The sequence below is a fragment of the Oncorhynchus mykiss genome, chromosome 16 (assembly GCF_013265735.2).
Source record: "Oncorhynchus mykiss isolate Arlee chromosome 16, USDA_OmykA_1.1, whole genome shotgun sequence".
NCBI lineage: Eukaryota > Metazoa > Chordata > Actinopteri > Salmoniformes > Salmonidae > Oncorhynchus > Oncorhynchus mykiss.
The window spans coordinates 7,779,494-7,806,728 of NC_048580.1; the positions used below are offsets into that span (position 1 = coordinate 7,779,494).

The window sequence follows — 27,235 nt, forward strand, 5'->3', positions numbered from 1 at the left end:
AGTAAGAGCACATCACTGAGCCAAGTGGCTGAACAGTAAGAGCACATCACTGAGCCGAGTGGCTGAACAGTAAGAGCACATCACTGAGCCAAGTGGCTGAACAGTAAGAGCACATCACTGAGCCAAGTGGCTGAACAGTAAGAGCACATCACTGAGCCAAGTGGCTGAACAGTAAGAGCACATCACTGAGCCAAGTGGCTGAGCAGTAAGAGCACATCACTGAGCCAAGCGGCTGAACAGTAAAAGCACATCATTGAGCCAATTGGCTGAGCAGTAAGAGCACATCACTGAGCCAAGCGGCAGTGGAGAGGGGGTGCAAGAGGTACCCCAAACAAGAGGTGGAATCTATTGTCTCTGGTGGGATAATGTCCTGGTTTGGAAAGAACTGTGTGTGTGTGTGTGTGTGTGTGTGTGTGTGTGTGTGTGTGTGTGTGTGTGTGTGTGTGTGTGTGTGTGTGTGTGTGTGTGTGTGTGTGTGTGTGTGTGTGTGTTTGTAATTGTGTGTAATTGTGTGTTCTTTGGTCAGTCCCCTAGTCCTCTCTCAGAAGTACTCCTCTCTTATCGGATCTGGCAGATCGTTCAAGTCCAGGAACACTGATGCGTTGGACAGCTTCCTGCCGTTGCTGGAGAGATCCAGTAGTTCCTCAGCCGTGTTGGGCACTGAGCTGATGTACATGTCCCACACTTGCTCCACATGACCCCCATGACCCCCATGACCCACCCCGACCCCTGGTCCAGAGTCCAGCTCCAGAAGCTTCTGCTTGATCTTCAGGTTCTTCTGGACGTTCCTGCGCTTGTGTTTAAACTCCAGAATGGTCTTGGTGTAGCGATTGATGATGGTGACTGAGGAGGCCATGCAGGCTGTGAACGAGCTCCACGCCAGGCTAGAGAAGAAGAAGGAAGGAAATGGTAGACACAAAGTCAATAAAGAAAATGTGTAAAAAAAATGTATCTATGAGAAGTATGGTCTTCCAACCTGAGGTGACAGAACCCGCCCCATACAGTGTATAGAGCATAGAATCTCTGTGCGTGTGTGTGTGTGTGTGTGTGTGTACATGTTTAACTACTGTATATTTGTGGGTACCTGAAGTCCCAACAAGAATAGTTAACAAATAAAAATTTGACCAACTGAGGACATTTTGTTAGTCCCCACGAGGTCAAATGCTGTTTCTAAGGGGTTTAGGGCTAAGGTTAGAATTACTGTTTAGGGTTAGGAGCTAGGAGCTAGGGTTAGTTTTAGGGTTAGGAGCTAGGAGCTAGGGTTAGTTTTAGGGTTAGGAGCTAGGAGCTAGGGTTAGTTTTAGGGTTAAGGTTAGGTTTTGGGGTTAGGGTTAGGAGCTAGTATTAGGTTTATGGTTAGGGTTAGGAGCTAGGGTTAGGTTTAGGGTTAAGGTTAGGTTTTGGAGTTAATGTTAGGGTTAAGGTTTTGTGAATTTTGTATCCCCACAAGTTTAGTTGTACAAGACTCTCTGTCTGTGTGTGTGTGTGTGTGTGTGTGTGTGTGTGTGTGTGTGCTTACATGTATGACCAGCTGTAGTCCCATGACTGAGGCTTCCAGTCCTCTGGCCCCAGACTGACTGTCAGCTGAAAGGCTGTGGTGAACATCATGTGGGCCACCATGCCAAGCAGACCTGGAATGTCAAGAGAAGTTAAATGAGTCTAGTGCTGCAGAAAGGAGTGTCAGAGACAAGTGGGGGAGTTCTATTTTCCACCACAAGGTGGCAGTATTGAGCTATAATGTCATGATAACCACTGTCGTCCTTGAGCACTACAGGGTGTGCAGCCATTTCTTCCATCCCATATTCAGCTACACTAATCTTTAATCTAATCCCTAATCTTAATCCTAAACTTCTTGATGATGAGTTGATTTGTTGAATCATCTGTGTTAGTGCTGGGCTGGAACAAAAGACTGCTCCATCTGTAGCAGCTTTCCTAGACCTGGAAACACCTGAAAAACAGCACTGAGTTAAACTGAGAAGAAGAGCTATGCCAGCATAGAGGACTGGCAGAATTACCAATCAACTGGACTATTGGCTATAACTTGCAGCTGTTTTTCTGCACTCTTTCCGTCTCTCTGCCAAAACCTCAAATCTCTCTGACATTCATCCCAGTGATAAAAATGAAGTTGAAAATACATAAAGAAACGTCTCCTCACTGTCAACTGCATTTATTTTCAGCAAAGCGTAGCGTTGAGATTGCCTGCAATGACAACAAGCTCAGTCCGATGATGCTGTGACACACTGCCCCTGACCATGACGGACCCTCCACCTCCAAATCGATCCCACTCCAGAGTACAGGCCTCGGTGTAACGCTCATTCCTTCGAAAATAAATGCGAATCCGACCATCACCCCTGGTGAGACAAAACCGCGACTTGTCAGTGAAGAGCACTTTTTGCCTGTCCTGTCTGGTCCAGCGACGGTGGGTTTGTGCCCGTAGGGGACGTTGTTGCCGGTAATGTTTGGTGAGGATGTGCCTTACAACAGGCCTACAAGCCCTCAGTCCAACCTCTCTCAGCTTATTGCGGACAATCTGAGCACTGATGGAGGGATTGTGCGTTCCTGGTGTAACTCGGTCAGTTGTTGTTGCCATCCTGTACCTGTCCCGCAGGTGTGATGTTCGGATGTACCGATCCTGTGCAGGTGTTGTTACACGTGGTCTGCCGCTGCGAGGACGATCAGCTGTCCGTCCGGTCTCCCTGTAGCGCTGTCTTAGGCGTCTCACAACATGAACATTGCAATTCATTGCCCTGGCCACATCTGCAGTCCTCATTGACTCTCAGATGATCACGCAGGTGAAGAAGCCGGATGTGGAGGTCCTGGGCTGGCGTGGTCTACGGTTGTGAGGCCGGTTGAACGTACCGCAAAGATTCTCTAAAATGACGTTGGAGGCGGCATATGTTAGAGAAATGAACATTAAATTCCCTGGCAACAGCTCTGGTGGACATTCTTGCAGACAGCATGCCAATTGCACATTCCCTCAAAATTTTTCACATCTGTGGTATTGTGTCGTGTGACAAAACAGCACATTTTAGAGTGGCCTTTTATTGTAATTATTATGCAATTATCATCTTCTTGATATTCCACACCTGTCAGGTGGATGGATTATATTGACAAAGGAGAAATTCTCACAAACCAGGATGCATCAAATTTGAGAGACATTTATGTGATCTTTTATTTCAGCTCATGAAATCTTTATCTCTCTCTTTCTCCCACATCACTCTTTTCTCTCTCTCTCTCTCTCGCTGTTTCTCCTACATCTCTCTCTCTTTCTTTCTCGCTCTTTCTTTCTATTTCTCCTACTTCTCTCTCTTGCTCTCTCTCTGACCTTTCCCCCCCATCTCTCTCACATCTCTCTCTGACCCCCCCCCCCCTCTCTCACACACATCTCTCTCTGTCCTTTCCCCTCTCTCTCTCACATATTTCTCTGTCCTTTTCACATCTCTCTCTCTCTCTCTCTCTCTCTCTCTCTCTCTCTCTCTCTCTCTCTCTCTCTCTCTCTCTCTCTCTCTCTCTCTCTCTCTCTCTCTCTCTCTCACACCCGTAGTATAAACCAGTCTTTAAATCTTTTGTTGTTTAGTACATGTGAATCCTTAAAGAGATGGGTGGGGCTAAGGCCTAAGAGGGTGTGAACGATGCTGAATGGGTGTAGACAAAGAAGAGCTTTCTCAAAAGTGAGGTTACAAGTGAATCAACTTTCAAAGCAGAATTACTTTCCCATTGTTCCAAACTGTAGTGTATGATATACCATTGTCTAGCTCTGAGTTTCTACTTTTATCCAACGTGAAATACACCATTTCGAATTTTGCTACATAAGACCGAATCGAGCCGGTCGGTCAAGATACATTTCCTACAGATTTAATAATATGCTTTTCAGTGGCAGTGTTTGATTGGTGTTCATTGCACATCAAGCATTTTGGATTTTGGACATGAGATAATTCTGCTCCCCTGTAGTAGTTTCCATCTGTCTTGTATGTGTATGGAGAGCCAGGCAGCACCTCTACTTGCACACCACCTTATCTTCCCTCTCTAAAACTTAGCCAGGCTTATTACCCAGACTGGTGTGTGGACAAAGCTGAAGTTGTTCTCTTCTTGGTAATGGTAAAGCATGAAATTAATCACCCATATGGGCTGTTTGTGCTAAAACAAAGACCTGAGATAGTGAAAGTGTATTTTCCCTCTCTCTCTCTCTCTCTCTGTCTACCTCTCTCTCTACCTCTCTCTCTCTCTCTCTCTGTCTACCTCTCTCTCTACCTCTCTCTCTCTACCCCCCTCTCTCTACCCCCATCTCTACCTCTCTTCATGCCCCCATCTCTCTCTCCTCTCCCTCCATACCCCCCCATCTCTCTCCCTTCATACTCTCTCCCTTCATCCTCTCTCTCTCCCCTCTCACCCTTTTTGTCTCTCTACATTCCCTCTCTCTCCCTCTCTCCATACACCCCACGATCAATTAGTTTAATAAGGGTTTCTCTAGTTTCTGGCCTCTAGCATTCCTGTAGAAACCATTACAACAAGATGCTGAGCTGGGTAAACGGTTTAAGCTTCTCTATAACCTAGATGAACACAATAAAAACAGTCACAAAGGAAAACCCTTTTACTGATTTATTTGGATCAGGGATTGGCAACTGGCGGCCCCCTTTCTCTAGGCCGGCAGATCATTTCTACAAAATAAATATATATATATATATATATATATATATATATATATACACTGCTCAAAAAAATAAAGGGAACACTAAAATAACACATCCTAGATCTGAATGAATGAAATATTCTTATTAAATACAACATAGTTGAATGTGCTGACAACAAAATCACACAAAAATTATCAATGGAAATCAAATTTATCAACCCATGGAGGTCTGGATTTGGAGTCACACTCAAAATTAAAGTGGAAAACCACACTACAGGCTGATCCAACTTTGATGTAATGTCCTTAAAACAAGTCAAAATGAGGCTCAGTAGTGTGTGTGGCCTCCACGGGCCTGTATGACCTCCCGACAACGCCTGGGCATGCTCCTGATGAGGTGGCGAATGGTCTCCTGAGGGATCTCCTCCCAGACCTGGACTAAAGCATCCGCCAACTCCTGGACAGTCTGTGGTACAACGTGGCGTTGGTGGATGGAGCGAGACATGATGTCCCAGATGTGCTCAATTGGATTCAGGTCTGGGGAACGGGCGGGCCAGTCCATAGCATCAATGCCTTCCTCTTGGAGGAACTACTGACACACTCCAGCCACATGAGGTCTAGCATTGTCTTGGAACCCAGGGCCAACCGCACCAGCATATGGTCTCACAAGGGGTCTGAGGATCTCATCTCGGTACCTAATGGCAGTCAGGCTACCTCTGGCGCCTCTATTCTCTGGACACTACGCTGACAGACACAGCAAACCTTTTTGCCACAGCTCGCATTGATGTGCCATCCTGGATGAGCTGCACTACCTGAGCCACTTGTGTGGGTTGTAGACTCCGTCTCATGCTACCACTAGAGTGAAAGCACCGCCAGCATTCAAAAGTGACCAAAACATCAGCCAGGAAGCATAGGAACTGAGAAGTGGTCTATGGTCACCATCTGCAGAACCACTCCTTTATTGGGGGTGTCTTGCTAATTGCCTATAATTTCCACCTGTTGTCTATTCCATTTGCACAACAGCATGTGAAATTTATTGTCAATCAATGTTGCTTCCTAAGTGGACAGTTTGATTTCACAGAAGTGTGATTGACTTGGAGTTACATTGTGTTGTTTAAGTGTTCCCTTTATTTTTTTGAGCAGTGTATATTTAGGAACTCAGTCGGGGTATCAACCTTCTGTTGAGAGTTAGAATCATAGAATAGACAAGGTGCAAATTTCGAAATTTGGATCAACAGTTTTTCTCTGTTTTATTTACAATTAAAACATGTCAACTAAACATTTTTAGATTGATAAATTAGCCTAGCCAAACTTGTAGTAATCATGGTTGAATTACCGACCGGGGGTGGCAGCCATTGATTTTGTTAGTCATTCTCACTCAGATATCATATTAAAAACTGCAAAAAAGTTCTCTCCACCCTATGGCAGAATGTGTAGAATTGAAGGAAATTAGCTGTAACACAGCCAATATTTCTCCCCGCACCATGGCAAAATGAGTAGAAATGCATAAAATGTGTAATAAAATAGGGAAATCTTCTCCCCGCCCAAAGACAAAATGTGTAATAAAACGGCAACATTTTCTCTACGCCCCATGACAAAATGTGTAGAATAGCAGGAAATTAACGTTTTCTCTCCGCTCTCAAGAGAAGGGCAGAAACATGTCGCTTAGGGCCCTTAGGGTCGCTTAGGGATGTGGGTATAGATCTGGGTATAGATGTGGGTATAGATGTAGGTATAGATCTGGGTATAGATCTGGGTATAGATGTAGGTATAGATGTGGGTATAGATGTGGGTATAGATGTGGGTATAGATGTGGGTATAGATGTAGGTATAGATGTGGGTATAGATCTGGGTATAGATCTGGGTATAGATGTGGGTATAGATCTGGGTATAGATGTGGGTATAGATGTGGGTATAGATGTGGGTATGGATGTGGGTATAGATCTGGGTATAGATCTGGGTATAGATCTGGGTATAGATCTGGGTATAGATCTGGGTATATATGTGGGTATAGATCTGGGTATAGGTGTGGGTATAGATGTGGGTATAGATTTGGGTATGGGTGTGGGTATAGATTTGGGTATGGGTGTGGGTATAGATGTGGTTATGGGTGTGGGTATAGATGTGGTTATGGATGTGGGTATGGATGATGGTATAGATGTGGGTATGGATGAGGGTATAGATGTAGGTATAGATGTGGGTATAGATGTGGTTATAGATGTGGGTATGGATCTGGGTATAGATGTGGTTATGGGTGTGGGTATAGATCTGGTTATGGGTGTGGGTATGGGTGTGGGTATAGATTTGGTTATGGATCTGGGTATGGGTGTGGGTATAGATGTGGTTATGGATGTGGGTATGGATAAGGGTATAGATGTGGGTATAGATGTGGTTATAGATGTGGGTATGGGTGTGGGTATAGATGTGGGTATAGATGTGGGTATGGGTGTGGGTATAGATGTGGTTATGGATGTGGGTATGGATAAGGGTATAGATGTGGGTATGGATCTGGGTATGGGTGTGGGTATAGATGTGGTTATGGATGTGGGTATGGATAAGGGTATAGATGTGGGTATAGATGTGGTTATAGATGTGGGTATGGATGTGGGTATGGATAAAGGTATAGATGTGGGTATGGATCTGGGTATGGGTGTGGGTATAGATGTGGTTATGGATGTGGGTATGGATAAGGGTATAGATGTGGGTATAGATGTGGTTATAGATGTGGGTATGGATGTGGGTATATATGTGGGTATAGATGTGGGTATGGGTGTGGGTATAGATGTGGCTATGGATGTGGGTATGGATAAGGGTATAGATGTGGGTATAGATCTGGGCATGGATATGGGTATAGATGTGGTTATGGGTGTGGGTATAGATGTGGTTATGGATATGGGTATAGATCTGGGTATAGATGTGGGTATAGATGTGGGTATAGATGTGGGTATGGGTGTGGGTATAGATGTGGGTATGGGTGTGGGTATAGATTTGGTTATGGATGTGGGTATAGATGTGGGTATGGATGTGGGTATAGATGTGGGTATAGATGTAGTTATAGATGTGGGTATGGATGTGGGTATAGATGTGGGTATAGCTGTGGGTATGGGTGTGGGTATAGATGTGGTTATGGATGTGGGTATGGATAAGGGTATAGATGTGGGTATGGATCTGGGTATAGATGTGGTTATGGGTGTGGTTATAGATGTGGTTATGGATGTGGGTATGGATAAGGGTATAGATGTGGGTATGGATCTAGGTATAGATCTTGTTATGGGTGTGGTTATAGATGTGGTTATGGATATGGGTATAGATCTGGGTATAGATGTGGGTATAGATCTGGGTATAGATGTGGGTATGGGTGTGGGTATTGTTGTGGTTATGGATATGGGTATAGATCTGGGTATAGATGTGGGTATAGGTCTGGGCATGGATATGGGTATAGATGTGGGTTATGGATGTGGGTATATATGTGGGTATTGATGTGGGTATAGATGTGCATATGGATGTGGGTATAGATGTGGGAATGGATGTGGGTATGAATGAGGGTATATATCTGGGTATAGATTATTGGTATAGATGTGGTTATAGATGTGGGAAAAGATGTTGGTATAGATGTGGGTATAGATGTGGGTATAGATGTGGGTATGGATGAGGGTATAGATGTGGGTATGGATGTGGGTATAGATGTGGGTATGGATGTGGGAATAGATGTGGTTATAGATGTGGGTATTGATGTAAGTATGGATGTGGGTATATATGTGGGTATAGATGTGGGTATGGATGAGGGTATAGATGTGGGTATGGATGTGGGTATAGATGTGGGTATGGATGTGGGAATAGATGTGGTTATAGATGTGGGTATGGATGTGGGTATGGATGTGGGTATATATGTGGGTATAGATGTGGGTATGGATGAGGGTATAGATGTGGGTATGGATGTGGGAATAGATGTGGTTATAGATGTGGGTATGGATGTGGGTATGGATGTGGGTATAGATGTGGGTATAGATCTGGGTATAGATGTGGGTATAGATGTGGGTATAGATGTGGGTATGGATGTGGGTATAGATCTGGGTATAGATCTGGGTATAGATCTGGGTATAGATCTGGGTATATATGTGGGTATAGATCTGGGTATAGATGTGGGTATAGATGTGGTTATAGATGTGGGTATGGATCTGGGTATAGATGTGGTTATGGGTGTGGGTATAGATCTGGTTATGGGTGTGGGTATGGGTGTGGGTATAGATTTGGTTATGGATCTGGGTATGGGTGTGGGTATAGATGTGGTTATGGATGTGGGTATGGATAAGGGTATAGATGTGGGTATAGATGTGGTTATAGATGTGGGTATGGGTGTGGGTATAGATGTGGGTATAGATGTGGGTATGGGTGTGGGTATAGATGTGGTTATGGATGTGGGTATGGATAAGGGTATAGATGTGGGTATGGATCTGGGTATGGGTGTGGGTATAGATGTGGTTATGGATGTGGGTATGGATAAGGGTATAGATGTGGGTATAGATGTGGTTATAGATGTGGGTATGGATGTGGGTATGGATAAAGGTATAGATGTGGGTATGGATCTGGGTATGGGTGTGGGTATAGATGTGGTTATGGATGTGGGTATGGATAAGGGTATAGATGTGGGTATAGATGTGGTTATAGATGTGGGTATGGATGTGGGTATATATGTGGGTATAGATGTGGGTATGGGTGTGGGTATAGATGTGGCTATGGATGTGGGTATGGATAAGGGTATAGATGTGGGTATAGATCTGGGCATGGATATGGGTATAGATGTGGTTATGGGTGTGGGTATAGATGTGGTTATGGATATGGGTATAGATCTGGGTATAGATGTGGGTATAGATGTGGGTATAGATGTGGGTATGGGTGTGGGTATAGATGTGGGTATGGTGTGGGTATAGATTTGGTTATGGATGTGGGTATAGATGTGGGTATGGATGTGGGTATAGATGTGGGTATAGATGTAGTTATAGATGTGGGTATGGATGTGGGTATAGATGTGGGTATAGCTGTGGGTATGGGTGTGGGTATAGATGTGGTTATGGATGTGGGTATGGATAAGGGTATAGATGTGGGTATGGATCTGGGTATAGATGTGGTTATGGGTGTGGTTATAGATGTGGTTATGGATGTGGGTATGGATAAGGGTATAGATGTGGGTATGGATCTGGGTATAGATCTTGTTATGGGTGTGGTTATAGATGTGGTTATGGATATGGGTATAGATCTGGGTATAGATGTGGGTATAGATCTGGGTATAGATGTGGGTATGGGTGTGGGTATAGTTGTGGTTATGGATATGGGTATAGATCTGGGTATAGATGTGGGTATAGGTCTGGGCATGGATATGGGTATAGATGTGGGTTATGGATGTGGGTATAGATGTGGGTATTGATGTGGGTATAGATGTGCATATGGATGTGGGTATAGATGTGGGAATGGATGTGGGTATGAATGAGGGTATATATCTGGGTATAGATTATTGGTATAGATGTGGTTATAGATGTGGGAAAAGATGTTGGTATAGATGTGGGTATAGATGTGGGTATAGATGTGGTTATGGATGAGGGTATAGAAGTGGGTATGGATGTGGGTATAGATGTGGGTATGGATGTGGGAATAGATGTGGTTATAGATGTGGGTATGAATGTGGGTATGGATGTGGGAATAGATGTGGTTATAGATGTGGGTATGGATGTGGGTATGGATGTGGGTATATATGTGGGTATGGATGTAAGTATGGATGTGGGTATATATGTGGGTATAGATGTGGGTATGGATGAGGGTATAGATGTGGGTATGGATGTGGGTATAGATGTGGGTATGGATGTGGGAATAGATGTGGTTATAGATGTGGGTATGGATGTGGGTATGGATGTGGGTATATATGTGGGTATAGATGTGGGTATGGATGAGGGTATAGATGTGGGTATGGATGTGGGAATAGATGTGGTTATAGATGTGGGTATGGATGTGGGTATGGATGTGGGTATAGATGTGGGTATAGATCTGGGTATAGATGTGGGTATAGATGTGGGTATAGATGTGGGTATGGATGTGGGTATAGATCTGGGTATAGATCTGGGTATAGATCTGGGTATAGATCTGGGTATATATGTGGGTATAGATCTGGGTATAGATGTGGGTATAGATGTGGGTATAGATTTGGGTATGGGTGTGGGTATAGATTTGGGTATGGGTGTGGGTATAGATGTGGTTATGGGTGTGGGTATAGATGTGGTTATGGATGTGGGTATGGATGATGGTATAGATGTGGGTATGGATGTGGGTATAGATGTGGTTATAGATGTGGGTATGGATGTGGGTATAGATGTGGTTAATGATGTGGGTATGGATGTGGGTATAGATGTGGATATAGATGTGGGTATGGGTGTGGGTATAGATGTGGTTATGGATGTGGGTATGGATGAGGGTATAGATGTAGGTATAGATGTGGGTATAGATGTGGTTATAGATGTGGGTATGGATCTGGGTATAGATGTGGTTATGGGTGTGGGTATAGATCTGGTTATGGGTGTGGGTATGGGTGTGGGTATAGATTTGGTTATGGATGTGGGTATAGATGTGGGTATGGATGTGGGTATAGATGTGGGTATAGATGTGGTTATAGATGTGGGTATGGATGTCGGTATAGATGTGGGTATAGATGTGGGTATGGGTGTGGGTATAGATGTGGGTATAGATGTGGGTATGGGTGTGGGTATAGATGTTGTTATGGATGTGGGTATGGATAAGGGTATAGATGTGGGTATGGATCTGGGTATGGGTGTGGGTATAGATGTGGTTATGGATGTGGGTATGGATAAGGGTATAGATGTGGGTATAGATGTGGTTATAGATGTGGGTATGGATGTGGGTATATATGTGGGTATAGATGTGGGTATGGGTGTGGGTTTAGATGTGGTTATGGATGTGGGTATGGATAAGGGTATAGATGTGGGTATAGATCTGGGCATGGATATGGGTATAGATGTGGTTATGGGTGTGGGTATAGATGTGGTTATGGATATGGGTATAGATCTGGGTATAGATGTGGGTATAGATGTTGGTATAGATGTGGGTATGGGTGTGGGTATAGATGTGGGTATGGGTGTGGGTATAGATTTGGTTATGGATGTGGGTATAGATGTGGGTATAGATGTGGGTATAGATGTGGTTATAGATGTGGGTATGGATGTGGGTATAGATGTGGGTATAGATGTGGGTATGGGTGTGGGTATAGATGTGGTTATGGATGTGGGTATGGATAAGGGTATAGATGTGGGTATGGATCTGGGTATAGATGTGGTTATGGGTGTGGTTATAGATGTGGTTATGGATGTGGGTATGGATGTGGGTATGGGTGTGGGTATGGATGTGGGTATAGATGTGGGTATAGATGTGGGTATAGATGTGGGTATGGATGTGGGGATAGATGTAAGGTATAGATCTGGGTATAGATCTGGGCATGGATATGGGTATAGATCTGGGTATAGATCTGGGTATAGATCTGGGTATATATATGGGTATAGATCTGGGTATAGATCTGGGTATAGATGTGGTTAAATATGTTGGTATGGATGTGGGTATGGATGTGGGGATAGATCTGGGTATATATATGGGTATAGATCTGGGTATAAATCTGGGTATAGATCTGGGTATAGATCCGGGCATGGATATGGGTATAGATCTGGGTATATATATATGGGTATAGATCTGGGTATAGATCTCGGTATAGATCTGGGCATGGATATGGGTATAGATCTGGGTATATATATGGGTATAGATCTGGGTATAGATCTGGGCATGGATATGGGTATAGATCTGGGTATAGATGTGGGTATGGATGTGGTTATGGGTGTGGGTATAGATGTGGTTATGGATGTGGGTATGGATGAGGGTATAGATGTGGGAATGGATGTGGGTATAGACGTGGGTATAGATGTGGGTATAGATGTGGGTATGCATGTGGGTATGGATGTGGTTATAGATGTGAGTATGGATGTGGGTATAGATGTGGTTAAAATTGTGGGTATGGATGTGGGTATAGATGTGGTTAAAATTGTGAGTATGGATGTGGGTATAGATGTGGGTATAGATCTGGGTATGGATGTGCGTATGGATGTGGTTATAGATGTGGGTATGGATGTGGGTATAGATGTGGGTTATGGATGTGGGTATAGATGTGGGTATTGATGTGGGTATAGATGTGCATATGGATGTGGGTATAGATGTGGGAATGGATGTGGGTATGAATGAGGGTGTATATCTGGGTATAGATTATTGGTATAGATGTGGGTATAGCTGTGGGTATAGATGTGGGTATGGATGTGGGTATGGACGTGGGTAAGGATGTGGGTAGTGATATGGGTATGGATGTCGGTATAGATGGATAACTCCCGTGAGATGAGACTGTAGGAAGGACAGGATAACTCTCCTGAGATGAGACTGTAGACAGGACAGGATAACTCTCCTGAGATGAGACTGTAGGAAGGACAGGATATCTCTCCTGAGATGAGACTGTAGGAAGGACAGGATAACTCTCCTGAGATGAGACTGTAGACAGGAGAGGATAACTCCCCTGAGATGAGTCTGTAGGAAGGACAGGATAACTCTCCTGAGATGAGACTGTAGACAGGACAGGATAACTCTCCTGAGATGAGACTGTAGACAGGATAACTCTCCTGAGATGAGACTGTAGACAGGACAGGATAACTCTCCTGAGATGAGACTGCAGACAGGATAACTCTCCTGAGATGAGACTGTAGACAGGACAGGATAACTCTCCTGAGATGAGACTGTAGACAGGACAGGATAACTCTCCTGAGATGAGACTGTAGACAGGACAGGATAACTCTCCTGAGATGAGACTGTAGACAGGACAGGATAACTCTCCTGAGATGAGACTGTAGACAGGATAACTCTCCTGAGATGAGACTGTAGACAGGACAGGATAACTCTCCTGAGATGAGACTGCAGACAGGATAACTCTCCTGAGATGAGACTGTAGACAGGACAGGATAACTCTCCTGAGATGAGACTGTAGACAGGACAGGATAACTCTCATGAGATGAGACTGTAGACAGGACAGGATAACTCCCCTGAGATGAGACTGTAGACAGGACAGGATAACTCCCCTGAGATGAGACTGTAGACAGGACAGGATAACTCTCCTGAGATGAGACTGTAGACAGGACAGGATAACTCTCCTGAGATGAGACTGTAGACAGGACAGGATAACTCTCATGAGATGAGACTGTAGACAGGACAGGATAACTCCCCTGAGATGAGACTGTAGACAGGACAGGATAACTCCCCTGAGATGAGACTGTAGACAGGACAGGATAACTCCCCTGATATGAGACTGTAGGAAGGACAGGATAACTCTCCTGAGATGAGTTATCCTGTCGATGAAAATATCCCCGTTATGTTTCACAGTTCAGTTCGATGGTACATTTTGTGGATTTCTGAGGTTACTGTTAATGCCTTCATCAAGAACAAAAACATTGAATGACCAACATCAGACGAGTGCCAAACTACCGCAAATGACCTGGACGCAAGACAAGACGTTTAGAGACAGCCAAGAGGTTTGGAGACTGCCAAGAAGTTTAGAGACAGCCAAGAGGTTGGGATGACAGCCAAGAGGTTGGGATGACAGCCAAGAGGTTGGGATGACGGCCAAGAGGTTTGGATGTCAGCCAAGAGGTTGGGATGACAGCCAAGAGGTTGGATGACAGCCAAGAGGTTTGGAGAGTGCCAAGAGGCTTTAAGCCTATTCCTGGATGGACAAGCATTTGCACATAGTCCAGGAGAATCTAAACCAGACCGGAGGGTCCAGAGTCTAGACCATCACTTAGCCAACAGAACATCTAGACCATCACTTAGCCAAAAGAACATATAAACCATCACTTAGCCAACAGAACATCAAAACATCACATAGCCAACAGAACATCTAGACCATCATGTAGCCAACAGAACATCTAGACCATCAGTTAGCCAACAGAACACCAAGACCATCACTTAGCCAAAAGAACATCTAGACCATCACGTAGCCAACAGAACATCAAAACATCACATAGCCAACATAACATATAGACCATCACATAGCCAACAGAACATCTAGACCATCACGTAGCCAACATAACATATAGACCCTCACGTAGCCAACAGAACATATAGACCATCACATAGCCAACAGAACATCTAGACCATCACATAGCCAACAGAACATCTAGACCATCACATAGCCAACAGAACATATAGACCATCACATAGCCAACAGAACATCTAGACCATCACATAGCCAACAGAACATCTAGACCATCACGTAGCCAACAGAACATCAAAACATCACATAGCCAACAGAACATCTAGACCATCACGTAGCCAACAGAACATATAGACCATCACGTAGCCAATAGAACATATAGACCCTCACGTAGCCAATAGAACATATAGACCCTCACGTAGCCAACAGAACATCTAGACCATCACGTAGCCAACAGAACATCAAAACATCACATAGCCAACAGAACATCTAGACCATCACGTAGCCAACAGAACATATAGACCATCACGTAGCCAATAGAACATATAGACCCTCACGTAGCCAATAGAACATATAGACCCTCACGTAGCCAATAGAACATCTAGACCATCACGTAGCCAATAGAACATCTAGACCCTCACGTAGCCAATAGAACATATAGACCCTCACGTAGCCAATAGAACATCTAGACCCTCACGTAGCCAATAGAACATATAGACCCTCACGTAGCCAATAGAACATATAGACCCTCACGTAGCCAATAGAACATCTAGACCCTCACGTAGCCAATAGAACATATAGACCCGCACATAGCCAACAGAACATAGAGACCCTCACGTAGCCAATAGAACATAGACCATCACGTAGCCAACAGAACATAGAGACCCTCACGTAGCCAATAGAACATAGACCATCACGTAGCCAACAGAACATAGAGACCATCACATAGCCAATAGAACATAGAGACCATCACGTAGCCAATAGAACATAGACCATCACGTAGCCAACAGAACATAGACCATCACGTAGCCAATAGAACATAGACCATCACGTAGCCAATAGAACATAGACCATCACGTAGCCAACAGAACATAGAGACCCTCACGTAGCCAATAGAACATAGAGACCATCACGTAGCCAACAGAACATAGAGACCATCACGTAGCCAACAGAACATAGAGACCCTCACGTAGCCAATAGAACATAGAGACCATCACGTAGCCAACAGAACATAGAGACCATCACGTAGCCAACAGAACATAGAGACCCTCACGTAGCCAACAGAACATAGAGACCCTCACGTAGCCAATAGAACATAGAGACCATCACGTAGCCAACAGAACATAGAGACCCTCACGTAGCCAATAGAACATAGAGACCATCACATAGCCAATAGAACATAGAGACCATCACGTAGCCAACAGAACATAGAGACCCTCACGTAGCCAATAGAACATAGAGACCATCACATAGCCAATAGAACATAGAGACCATCACGTAGCCAATAGAACATAGAGACCCTCACGTAGCCAATAGAACATAGAGACCCTCACGTAACCAATAGAACATAGAGACCATCACGTAGCCAATAGAACATCTAGACCCTCACGTAGCCAATAGAACATAGAGACCCTCACGTAGCCAATAGAACATAGAGACCCTCACGTAGCCAATAGAACATAGAGACCATCACGTAGCCAATAGAACATAGAGACCATCACATAGCCAATAGAACATAGAGACCATCACGTAGCCAATAGAACATAGACCATCACGTAGCCAACAGAACATAGAGACCCTCACGTAGCCAATAGAACATAGAGACCATCACGTAGCCAATAGAACATAGAGACCCTCACGTAGCCAATAGAACATAGAGACCCTCACGTAGCCAATAGAACATAGAGACCATCACGTAGCCAATAGAACATAGAGACCATCACATAGCCAATAGAACATAGAGACCATCACGTAGCCAATAGAACATAGAGACCCTCACGTAGCCAATAGAACATAGAGACCATCACGTAGCCAACAGAACATAGAGACCCTCACGTAGCCAATAGAACATAGAGACCATCACGTAGCCAATAGAACATAGAGACCATCACATAGCCAACAGAACATAGAGACCCTCACGTAGCCAACAGAACATAGAGACCATCACATAGCCAATAGAACATAGAGACCATCACGTAGCCAATAGAACATAGAGACCATCACATAGCCAACAGAACATATAGACCCTCAAGTAGCCAATAGAACATAGAGACCATCACATAGCCAACAGAACACTGGAGTATTGTGTCTGCAGACGAACTCAGACGACAGGACCAGATGAATACTAATCCAGATAAAACGAGACAAGCTGTCTGAAAAAGACAACTCCTCATAGTATAAAGGAAGAGTTGATTTCAAGTCCAGCCTAGTCTGCAGACCCACAGATAGCAGTGTGCAGTGTTCCATGAGTCACTGTTTTAGGGCCCCTCACTGAGTAAAGCTGCCTAAAGCTGCCAGCATGAAGATCGTGTTGATCTCCAGGGTTTCTGTAGTCCCAATCAGCAACAAACAAACAAACTAAACACTCTTCTACCTGAGAAGAATAATGAGGAGAGGAGAAAAGTGACTGATTCAATAGCAAGAGGCACGCACACACACATAAGAGAGCGTGTAAAGTGTTGTTACCTGACAGGACAGTGAACATGGCAGCGAAGGCGTTGAGTTTGAGGCCGTTGATGACGTTTCCTAAGTGACACGCCTCTATGGACATGAGGATGCCTCCGGTGGCCAGGAGGAGAATATAAAGACACTCTGCCACGATACACAACCACAGCACTCCTACACAGAGAGAGAGAGAGAGAGAGAGAGAGAGAGAGAGAGGCAAGGGGATGGGAAAGAGGGACAAATGGGAGAGGAGAGGGAGGGAGGTGAGAAAAAGAGAGCAATGAGGGAGGGAGGGAGGGAGGGAGGGAGGGAGGGAGGGAGGGAGGGAGGGAGGGAGGGAGGGAGGGAGGGAGGGAGGGAGGGAGGGAGGGAGGGAGGGAGGGAGGGAGGGGAATATAGAGACACATACATTGAGGGGGAGGTTAGGAAAGGGAGTTGGACCAGTGACCCATTCACCATATCATTAACCTCCACTGTATCAATGAAGATTCATCTGTCTCTAAGAGACAGACAGACACACCACCTGACCTACACTCGCTGCCTGGGTTATGGATGATGGGATGAATGGTCCTTGATATGATTGCGGGCTTCTAACACTACATTAAGTTGCCCCCTATTACTGTGCAACTATGCAGTAAAGCTGTAGTAACAACATAGTAACAACGTTGTAACGTCATAACAACATAATAACAATGTAGTAACAACAAGGTAACAACGTAGTAACAACATGGTAACAACGTAGTAACAACATGGTAACAACAAGGTAACAACACAGTAACCACAAGGTAACAACAAGGTAACAACGTAGTAACAACAAGGTAACAACGTAGCAACATCGTAGTAACAATGTTGTAAAAACGTAGTAACAACACAGTAACAACGTAGTAACGACATAGTAACAACACAGCAACCACAAGGTAACAACAAGGTTACAACATAGTAACAACACAGTAGCAACACAATAACAACGTAGTAACAACATGTAACAACACAGTAACAACAAGGTAACAACGTAGTAACAACGTAGTAACAACACAGTAGCAACACAATAACAACGTAGTAACAACATAGTAACAACACAGTAGCAACACAGTAACAACTCAGTAACAACACAGTAGCAACACAATAACAATGCAATAACAACACAGTAGCAACACAATAACAACGTAGTAACAACTCAGTAACAACACAGTAGCAACACAATAACAACGTAGTAACAACATGTAACAACACAGTAACAACAACGTAACAACGTGGTAACAACACAGTAGCAACACAATAACAACGTAGTAACAACATAGTAACAACACAGTAGCAACACAGTAACAACTCAGTAACAACACAGTAGCAACACAATAACAATGCAATAACAACACAGTAGCAACACAATAACAACGTAGTAACAACTCAGTAACAACACAGTAGCAACACAATAACAACGTAGTAACAACGTAGTAACAACACAGTAGCAACACAATAACAACGTAGTAACAACGTAGTAACAACACAGTAACAACTCAGTAACGACACAGTAACGACATAGTAACAACGCAGTAACAAAAAGGTAACAACATAGTAACAACACAGTAGCAACGCAATAACAACGTAGTAACAATATAGTAACAACATAGTAACAACATAGTAACAACGTAGTAACACCGTAGAAACAACATAGTAACAACATAGTAACAACGTAGTAACGATGTAGTAACAACATGGTAACAACATGGTAACAACACATGTAACAACACAGTAAAACCATAGTCACAACCTAGTAACAACATAGCAGCAACGTAGTATTACTATGCTATTACATGGTAATAGGGTTTAGCGGGATCAGTCATAAACATGTCTAGAACAAGGACTGTGTAATTACACATCCAACTGCTGAAACTTATTTCAGCAGAGATGTGTTTCCATTGAAAGCTGTGTGTGATGACGTAACGTATATAAAATAACTATTGCTGTTAAATTCCCATGTACCGAATGAAAAAATACAAGTTTAATTGGTTTCCATCGCATTTTCAACTCAACTGATGGTTTTGTCACAAAAAACTGTTGTGCCCACTCTGGTCTTGGCATATGCGCTGTAGCCAACAGCTTGCAAATACAGTGAGGGTAGGCAAACTTTACCGAACAAAAATATAAACGCAACATGTAAAGATCCTAGAAATGTTCCATACGCAAATGTTTTTTTGTTTTTTTTCTCAAATTTTTAGTAGTCCATCCATCTGACAGGTGTGGCATAACAGCATGATCATTACACAGGTGCACCTTGTGTAAGGTGACAATAAAAGGCTACTCTAAAATGTAGTTTTGTCACGCAACGCAATGCATGCAATTGGCATGCTGACTGCAGGAATGTCCACCAGTGCTGTTGCCAGAGAATTGAATGTTAATTTCTCTACCATAAGCCGCCGCCAACATCGTTTTAGAGAATTTAGCAGTATGTACAACCGGCCTCACAACCGCAGACCACGCGTAACCACGCCAGCTCAAGACCTCCACATCCGGCTTTGTCACCTGTGGGATCATCTGAGATCAACCACCCGGACAGCTGATGAAACGGAGGAGTATTTCTGTCTGTAATAAAGCCCTTTTGTGGGGAAAACTAATTTTGATTGGCTGGGCCTGGCTCCCAAGTGGATGGAGCTATGCCCTCCCATGGCTGCACTCCTGCCCAGTCATGTGAAATCCATAGATTAGGGTCTAATAAATATATTTCAATTGAATAATTTCCTTATATTATGAACTGTAACTCAGTAAAATTGTTGAAATTGCATGTTTCTGTTGTTACATGTGAATGAATGCATGGGGGAATACTAGCTAGCGTAGCGACCCTGTGTTTGTACATTTTACTCACTAAAGTAGTTATTGTTATGAGTCTGAAACAGGGAAATGAATTTGAATATTCATCTTTGTTAAACCCTTTAAAGAAAAGTCAAACAGAACATTTTCTCCTGTCTCCTTATTGCTCCTAGTAAGCCTATTGACTGCAACGTTTACATTGTTACATTGTAATTACACGGCAATTAACAAGTTTTCATTTTACATTAAATTACACTGTAAATTACATGTATATAATTTGTAACAACATTGTAATAACATGCGGTTAAAGATATTGTAAGTACAATGTAACTAAAAGGGTTATACGAACAACTGAAAACAATCTGCCTTGTTACAATTGTTGTTGCCAGCTCCTAGCCAATTAGGGCAAGATGGTATCAACCCTGGGTACGTGTAAGAAGGTCACAATTTGGCTGCCGTTATTACCATGGTCATTAAGGTTCAACCGTGTAATTACAAAACAGTAGTGACATAGTGGAAACAAGGAAATGTGGAATACCCTTTAGCAAGTGGGATGTGTGATTACACAGTCCTTGGGGCGGCAGGGTAGCCTAGTGGTTAGAGCGTTGGACTAGTAACCGGAAGGTTGCAAGTTCAAATCCCCGGGCTGACAAGGTACAAATCTGTCGTTCTACCCCTGAACTGTTCCTAGGCCGTCATTGAAAATAAGATTTTGTTCTTAACTGACTTGCCTAGTTAAAAAAATGTTTTAAATGTGCAATAAGTGATGTTGTTACTAGGGTTTTTACTGTAGTTATTACTGAGTTGTTTCATAGTAACATTTTAACGTTGGCATGACAATAATAACTACATGTTATTACTAACCAGTTACAGTGTAATTACATAGATTATAACACTGTTAGTTATTGTGCTTTAAGACCTGTAGAAAAAGTGCTGCCCAAAAATAGTTAGAATTTAAAAGTTAAAACTAGACCTAGATGAATAATTGAATCTATTCATATCTCTTAGCGATAGACCAATCCTTTTTACTTGTTCTGACCAAACTCTTAAATGGGATTTCAATGATTAATCAAAGGTGATCATTTTTATTACACGGCAGGATTAAGGTGTATATTAAAGAGATGAAGGCAGTCTGTGATTTATTCAAGTGAATCTCACATACGTGCCTCTTTCGCAGTTTTGTACTTTTTTTGTTGTTGTCTACCTGAGAGTATCCCTTTAGCTATTACTATAACTTAAGCTTCCTAGCCAACATATCCCCCGTCACAAAAGCACAGAGAAAGGATTTATTGGATGAAATCAGAACTGAAATCAATTACATTAAAACGAACAAAACTCAGTTAGAAATGTATCATAATAATGCCCATTTTGGGTACAGAGACAGTGACATTGGACTCGAATTAGGCACAGAGAGGATGTGTGTGTGTGTGTGTGTGTGTGTGTGTGTGTGTGTGTGTGTGTGTGTGTGTGTGTGTGTGTGTGTGTGTGTGTGTGTGTGTGTGTGTGTGTGTGTGTGTGTGTGTGTGTGTGTGTGTGTGTGTGTGTTGAACAGTATTTTGTATTGAAGTGAATTAGGCACGGAAAGAATGTGCCGACACAGAGGAGGTAAAACTAATGAAGGAGGAATGTCTGACTGACATGCACGTTGCTTCTAGAGGCAGTTTGGAACTCGGTGGTGAGTGTTGCAACCGAGGACAGATGATTTTTACGCGCTACGTGCTTCAGCAATCGGTGGTTCTGTTCTGTGAGTCCGTGTGGTCCACCACTTTGCGGCTGAGACGTTGTTGCTCCTAGGTGTTTCCACTTCACAAGAACAGCACTCACAGTTGAAAGGGGCAGCTCTAGCAGGGCAGAAATTTGACGAACTGACTTGTCGGAAAGGTGGCATCCTATGACGGTGCCACGTTGAACGTCACTGAGCTCTTCAGTAAGGCCGTTCTACTGCCAATGTTTGTCTATGCAGAATGCATGGCTGTGTGCTTGATTTTATACACCCGGTGTGGCTGAAATAGCCAAATCCACTCATTTGAAGGTGTGTCCACATACTTTTGGCCATGTAGTGTATCTCAGTCACAGCAAGTAAAACGCTTCTGTAACCGTTACTAGGAACATTGCTGTAGTTAACAATAGGCAGGTCCTCAAAATACCCTACATGGCTTAATATTCAACATAAACAGTTTAGGAGTTATTATCACTCTAATGCATTACATGATTATGGCATTATCACACATCCCTTGAATTGGTACAGAATTCTCACTAACGGGTGCAACAAATATAGCCACTTACATGGCAAGCCTCCAAAGATGCTAATGAGCCAGCGATTCTTTCCCCCTCCCCAAACATTTTACCGCAATGCACTATAATTTACAGAATGCTGCAGTAAATATACAGCAAAACAGCAATAAAATACTTTGATAAAAAGCATTTTAATAAAACTGCAGCAATTGCTAACAGTTATGTAATTCTATATTACAGTAAACCAAATAATAATTTGTATTTTATATCACTACCAGCTATAGTAGAGGGCTTAAGGGGTAAATATTCAACCATTAAACCATTTAAAGGTCCTGAACAGTAATTGTAAAAAGTACATTTTCTCTCATGGCTAACAACCAGGAAGTTTGAAAAGACAGACTGAGTGGGTGGGGACCTTATATTCATGAGCTTGACTTGACTGACAGCTCTTTGAAACGCCTCTATCAAGCAACATGGATGCAGTGAGCAGTGTTGCAGTAAAATCATCTCAAGCTAATTTGGTGACACACAAAACAACTCAGACAACATTAACATTGCATCAATGAGATTTTATATATATATATATATATATATATATATATATATATATATATATATATATATATATATATATATATATAGTCTCCCAGTCTCTGCCGCAGAAAAAACATCCCCACAGCATGATTCTGCCACCACCATGCTTCACCGTAGGGATGGTGCCAGGTTTCCTCCAGACGTTTCATCAGACCAAAGAATCTTGTTTCTCATAAATTAGGTGTTTTTTTTGGCAAACTCCAAGCAGCAGTGATGGAACGAGTACTCAATTGTCATACTTGAGTAAACGTAAAGTACCGAGGCTGTAATCGCTGCCAAAGGTGCTTCAACGAAGTCCTGAGTAAAGGGTCTGAATACTTATGGAAATGTAATATATCATTTGACATTTTTTTAAATAAATTAGTAAACATTTCTAGAAATCTGTTTTTTCTTTGTCATTATGGGATATCGTGTGTAGATTGAAGAGGGAAAAAAACCTATTTAATCAATTTTAGAATAAGCTGTGGAAAAAGTCAAGGGGTCTGAATAGTTTCCAAAAGCCCTGTGTACGTATATATATATATATATATATATATATATATATATATATATATATATATATATATATATATATATTTAAATATCTCCTATTTGGCATGTATTTTGTGATATACTTTACAGCATCACTGACTGATGTGCTCACTTGACAACTGCGTCAGAGATTTGAATGATCTAGCTGTATAAACCACGCCCCCTCTGCAAACACGCCTTCTCTGATGTTAGTTACAAGGCGGTACTTATTTAAATTAGTTAAGAGAATATCATGTTACCATTGGTGTATTAAAATGAGAGTTAAAGTGATGTCACCTTGTGCCCTTAATAATTAATCCAAGTGTTTGACATGGGGGGAGGGGGACCAGTAACGTTATGATCAAACTTTATCAATGTAGAAGCAACAGTTATTTTTCATAATTTTATCAAGTTTACTTAAAATATCATGCAATTTCATGAAAAACATGATTTTGTCTGTTGATGACCTGTAAGAAACTCTTCTAAACTGACAGGGACTACAAGCCAAAACAGATCAAAAAGACATGGCTAAACGCTCAACCATTATTTAACGTTTGAGACTTGCTGCCACTCTGATCTAATTCTGATGTGCAGTTTATTGTTAATTAAGGCACTACTACTACATATCACTTAAATTGCTATAGCACTCTTACTAACAGGGCAACAAGTATAGCCTCTTACAAGGAACACATCAAAATGGGTTGATGAGCCACAACAAAACCATGCAGCAACAAAAGGGTGGGTGGAACTGAATTACAGTAAATTACGGGCAGCACGGTCGACAGTAAATTACTGTAGATTTACAGAAGAACGTTTTTAGACTGCAAAAACACAGTATGATAATGTATTATGTGGGCGTGTTACTGAATTACAGTAAATTACTGTAGATTTACAAGATTAATTTCAGAAATAAATACGAAATTGTAGTTTAATCAGTGGGGTACAGAATTTTCACCAATGGTTGCAACAAATATAGCCGCTTACAAGGTTCACCTCAAAATAATGTTAATGAGACAGAGATTATTTCGCCACCCACAATATTTTCCTACAATGCACCATAATTCGCAGTATGCTGCTGTAAAAACAGCAAAACAGATCATACAGTAATTTAATGTAAAATTGTATTATGAAAGTACAGCAATTGTTGTAATTTTACAGCAGTTTAGAGGAATAGTAATTGAGCCCCGAAAATGCATTGGCCTTTACAGCACTGTACTGTAATATAGAGTTACTGTAAAAGTGTTGCTGTAAATGTACAATAATTTGTTACAGTGCAGTAGCTCCCCAGGAAAACCCAGCATTTCTAATCCTCTTAAATTATTCTACTGTAGGTTTTCACTTTTTAATTCACACTTTCAAATAAATCTAAGGATAACTTCAATCTCAGTAGAGCCCAGCATGAGACCATACTCCAGGACTATTAAGTGACTGGGTTCAATTTGCACCCTTCGAGCAAGTTGCACCCTTCGAGCTGCACTTGCAATTCCTAATATGAGAGATGACTGGAATCTTGAAATAAAACAACAACACCCATAGCCATTCACAGATTAATAGAAAAAGTGTAATAACATGTTATTATGCAAAACCTACCTCTTTCGTGTGAGGGCGCAACATAAATGAAACTTCTGCAGTTTTCACCTGAAATAGAATATGCCACACAATCAAACACAATACAATCAATCACTCAATCATCAGATTTCTAAGGCGCATGTCTGGGTAAACGGGTGGCTAACCCAGTGCAGTCTTTAGCTCCATCCCTGATGAAACACCTGATTCTACTACTCAGCTTCTCATCAAATCAAATCGAATGTTATTTGTCACATGCGGCGAATACAACAGGTGTACCGTGAAATGCTTACCTACAAGCCCTTTTAACAAACAATGCAGTTCAAGAAAGAGTTAAGAAAATATTTAATGAATCAACTAAAGTAAAAAAATAAAAAGTAACACTATAAAATGACATAACAATAACGAGGCTATCTATACAGGGGGTACCGTTACGGAGTCAATGTGCGGGGTATAGGTTGGTCAAGGTAGTTTGTACATGTAGGTTGCGAGTAGCAGCAGTGTAAAAAAACAAAGGGATGGTCAATGTCATTAGTATGGGTGGCTATTTGATTAATTGTTCAGCAGTCTTATAGCTTGGGGGTAGAAGCTGTTCATAATGTGCCTTTTGGACCTAAACTCTGCGCTCTGGTACTGCTTGCCGTGCGGTAGCAGAGAGAACAGTCTATTTACAGGACCTTGACCTAGAATTTTGATATCATGGATGGTCAGTCCTTGCATCCATAGCTCTGTCTATGATTTTGAGAGCGGTTACATTTCTCCAGCCCCGTCCCTCAGTTTTTTAACAAAATCGTGGCGGGGTTGCAGCTTTGTTATAGTTTGCACTGTAGATTTTCCCTTTAAAATAAACAGCTAAATAAATATGCTTTTTATACTTTCTCGTATGTTTTTAAAAATACGTTTTTGTTAGATTTTTTTGTATGTAAAATGCATAATATTCATAATATGATTATGAAAATCTCAGAGTAAAAACAACCACAGTCACATTTTTAAGGATTTTGCGTAGGTGCGTAATTAAATACAGACGATCGTTTTAATGTGTGTGTGAGTGAGTGTGCTGGCAGCTGACAGAAAATCATTGGATATTTCACTCAAAAGACAAGAACAATTACATAGGTCTAGACTAAAAATTAGCATAGTCTATAATTCTGAGAACCCAATTCTAACTTCCATTAAAAAGACGGGCTAGTTCCATGCGTACAGCTGCGTCACATCGCAGTGCGCGAAAAAAGTTTTGTTCCCAGAGTTTATCTCTCTTACCTGTCATATTAACGTTCTCCTCGCACGAAAACCAGATCCCGGTGTGGAACTTCCTCATGAGGTACTTGTCCTCGCCGGTCTCCCAGATGTACTGGACCAGTCTGCTGTCATTAATGTTCGAGCTGTTGAACCTGATACAGAACGACTGTCTGGTGGTGGTGACCGGTCCCGTACAGAAAGGTTTCGCCACTTTCCGTGTCCCCTCGCACCAGTAGCTTGTAGTCAACGCGACAACGGCTAGAATCAGCGCGAGGAAGTTCAACGTAATAGCCAGAGATACTCTCCGCCGCCGGTCTATCCCCCCCATAACAGAAACCGGGAAAGGGAGACGCGCTAATCTCAAGGTTTAACACAGTATATGGCGATTTTTCCTTAGATCCTCCTAATGTAGGATAATCGGGCTTTCCGTTACCATAATGCGGGTAATTACAGTTGCGCGAGACTCCTGCATGACGAGCTAATCCTCAGATATGTTCTTCTGAGCCTGGTACTCTGAGACTTTGTAGCTAACACTCCTCCTCATCATCATATCCCCCCCTCTCTCATTCCCTCATTCCCTCTCCCATTTATTTAGTATCCCACCCTCTCTCTCCTCCCATCATATCAATTATGGTGTGTGTGTGTGTGTGTATGTTTGTGTTGTGGAATTGGTTGAGTCCCTTGGCATCAAAGTCAGCATTCCTTTTCCCCAACCCCCCTCCCTCTATCATGACCTCCCCACACATGACACACACACGAGGACATTCTATGAGTGTACTGGTGTGTCATCACCCATGGCAACACACACTCACACTCATACACACTCACTCGCATCAAAACCAAATTCATTACAGCATTAATGACAGTAATGTATGAAACCAGATTCATTACAGCATTAATGACAGTAATGTATG

General features: G+C 42.5%; 1 protein-coding gene across 1 annotated transcript in view; it reads right to left on the reverse strand.

Annotated features, from left to right (window-relative positions):
• Window positions 1-26,852, reverse strand: part of LOC110492875 (germ cell-specific gene 1-like protein) — a 28,035-nt gene extending 1,183 nt beyond the window's left edge. The window contains exons 1-5 of the mRNA XM_036946080.1: window positions 26,343-26,852; window positions 25,107-25,154; window positions 17,391-17,543; window positions 1,520-1,631; window positions 1-884 (exon numbers count right to left, since the gene is read on the reverse strand). The exon at window positions 1-884 is cut by the window's left edge and continues 1,183 nt beyond it. Coding sequence (XP_036801975.1) covers window positions 542-884; window positions 1,520-1,631; window positions 17,391-17,543; window positions 25,107-25,154; window positions 26,343-26,649 — 963 coding nt within the window. The 5' untranslated portion in view covers window positions 26,650-26,852 and the 3' untranslated portion in view covers window positions 1-541. The remainder of the gene's footprint in view (window positions 885-1,519; window positions 1,632-17,390; window positions 17,544-25,106; window positions 25,155-26,342) is intronic.
• Between the last annotated feature and the right edge of the window lie 383 nt (window positions 26,853-27,235).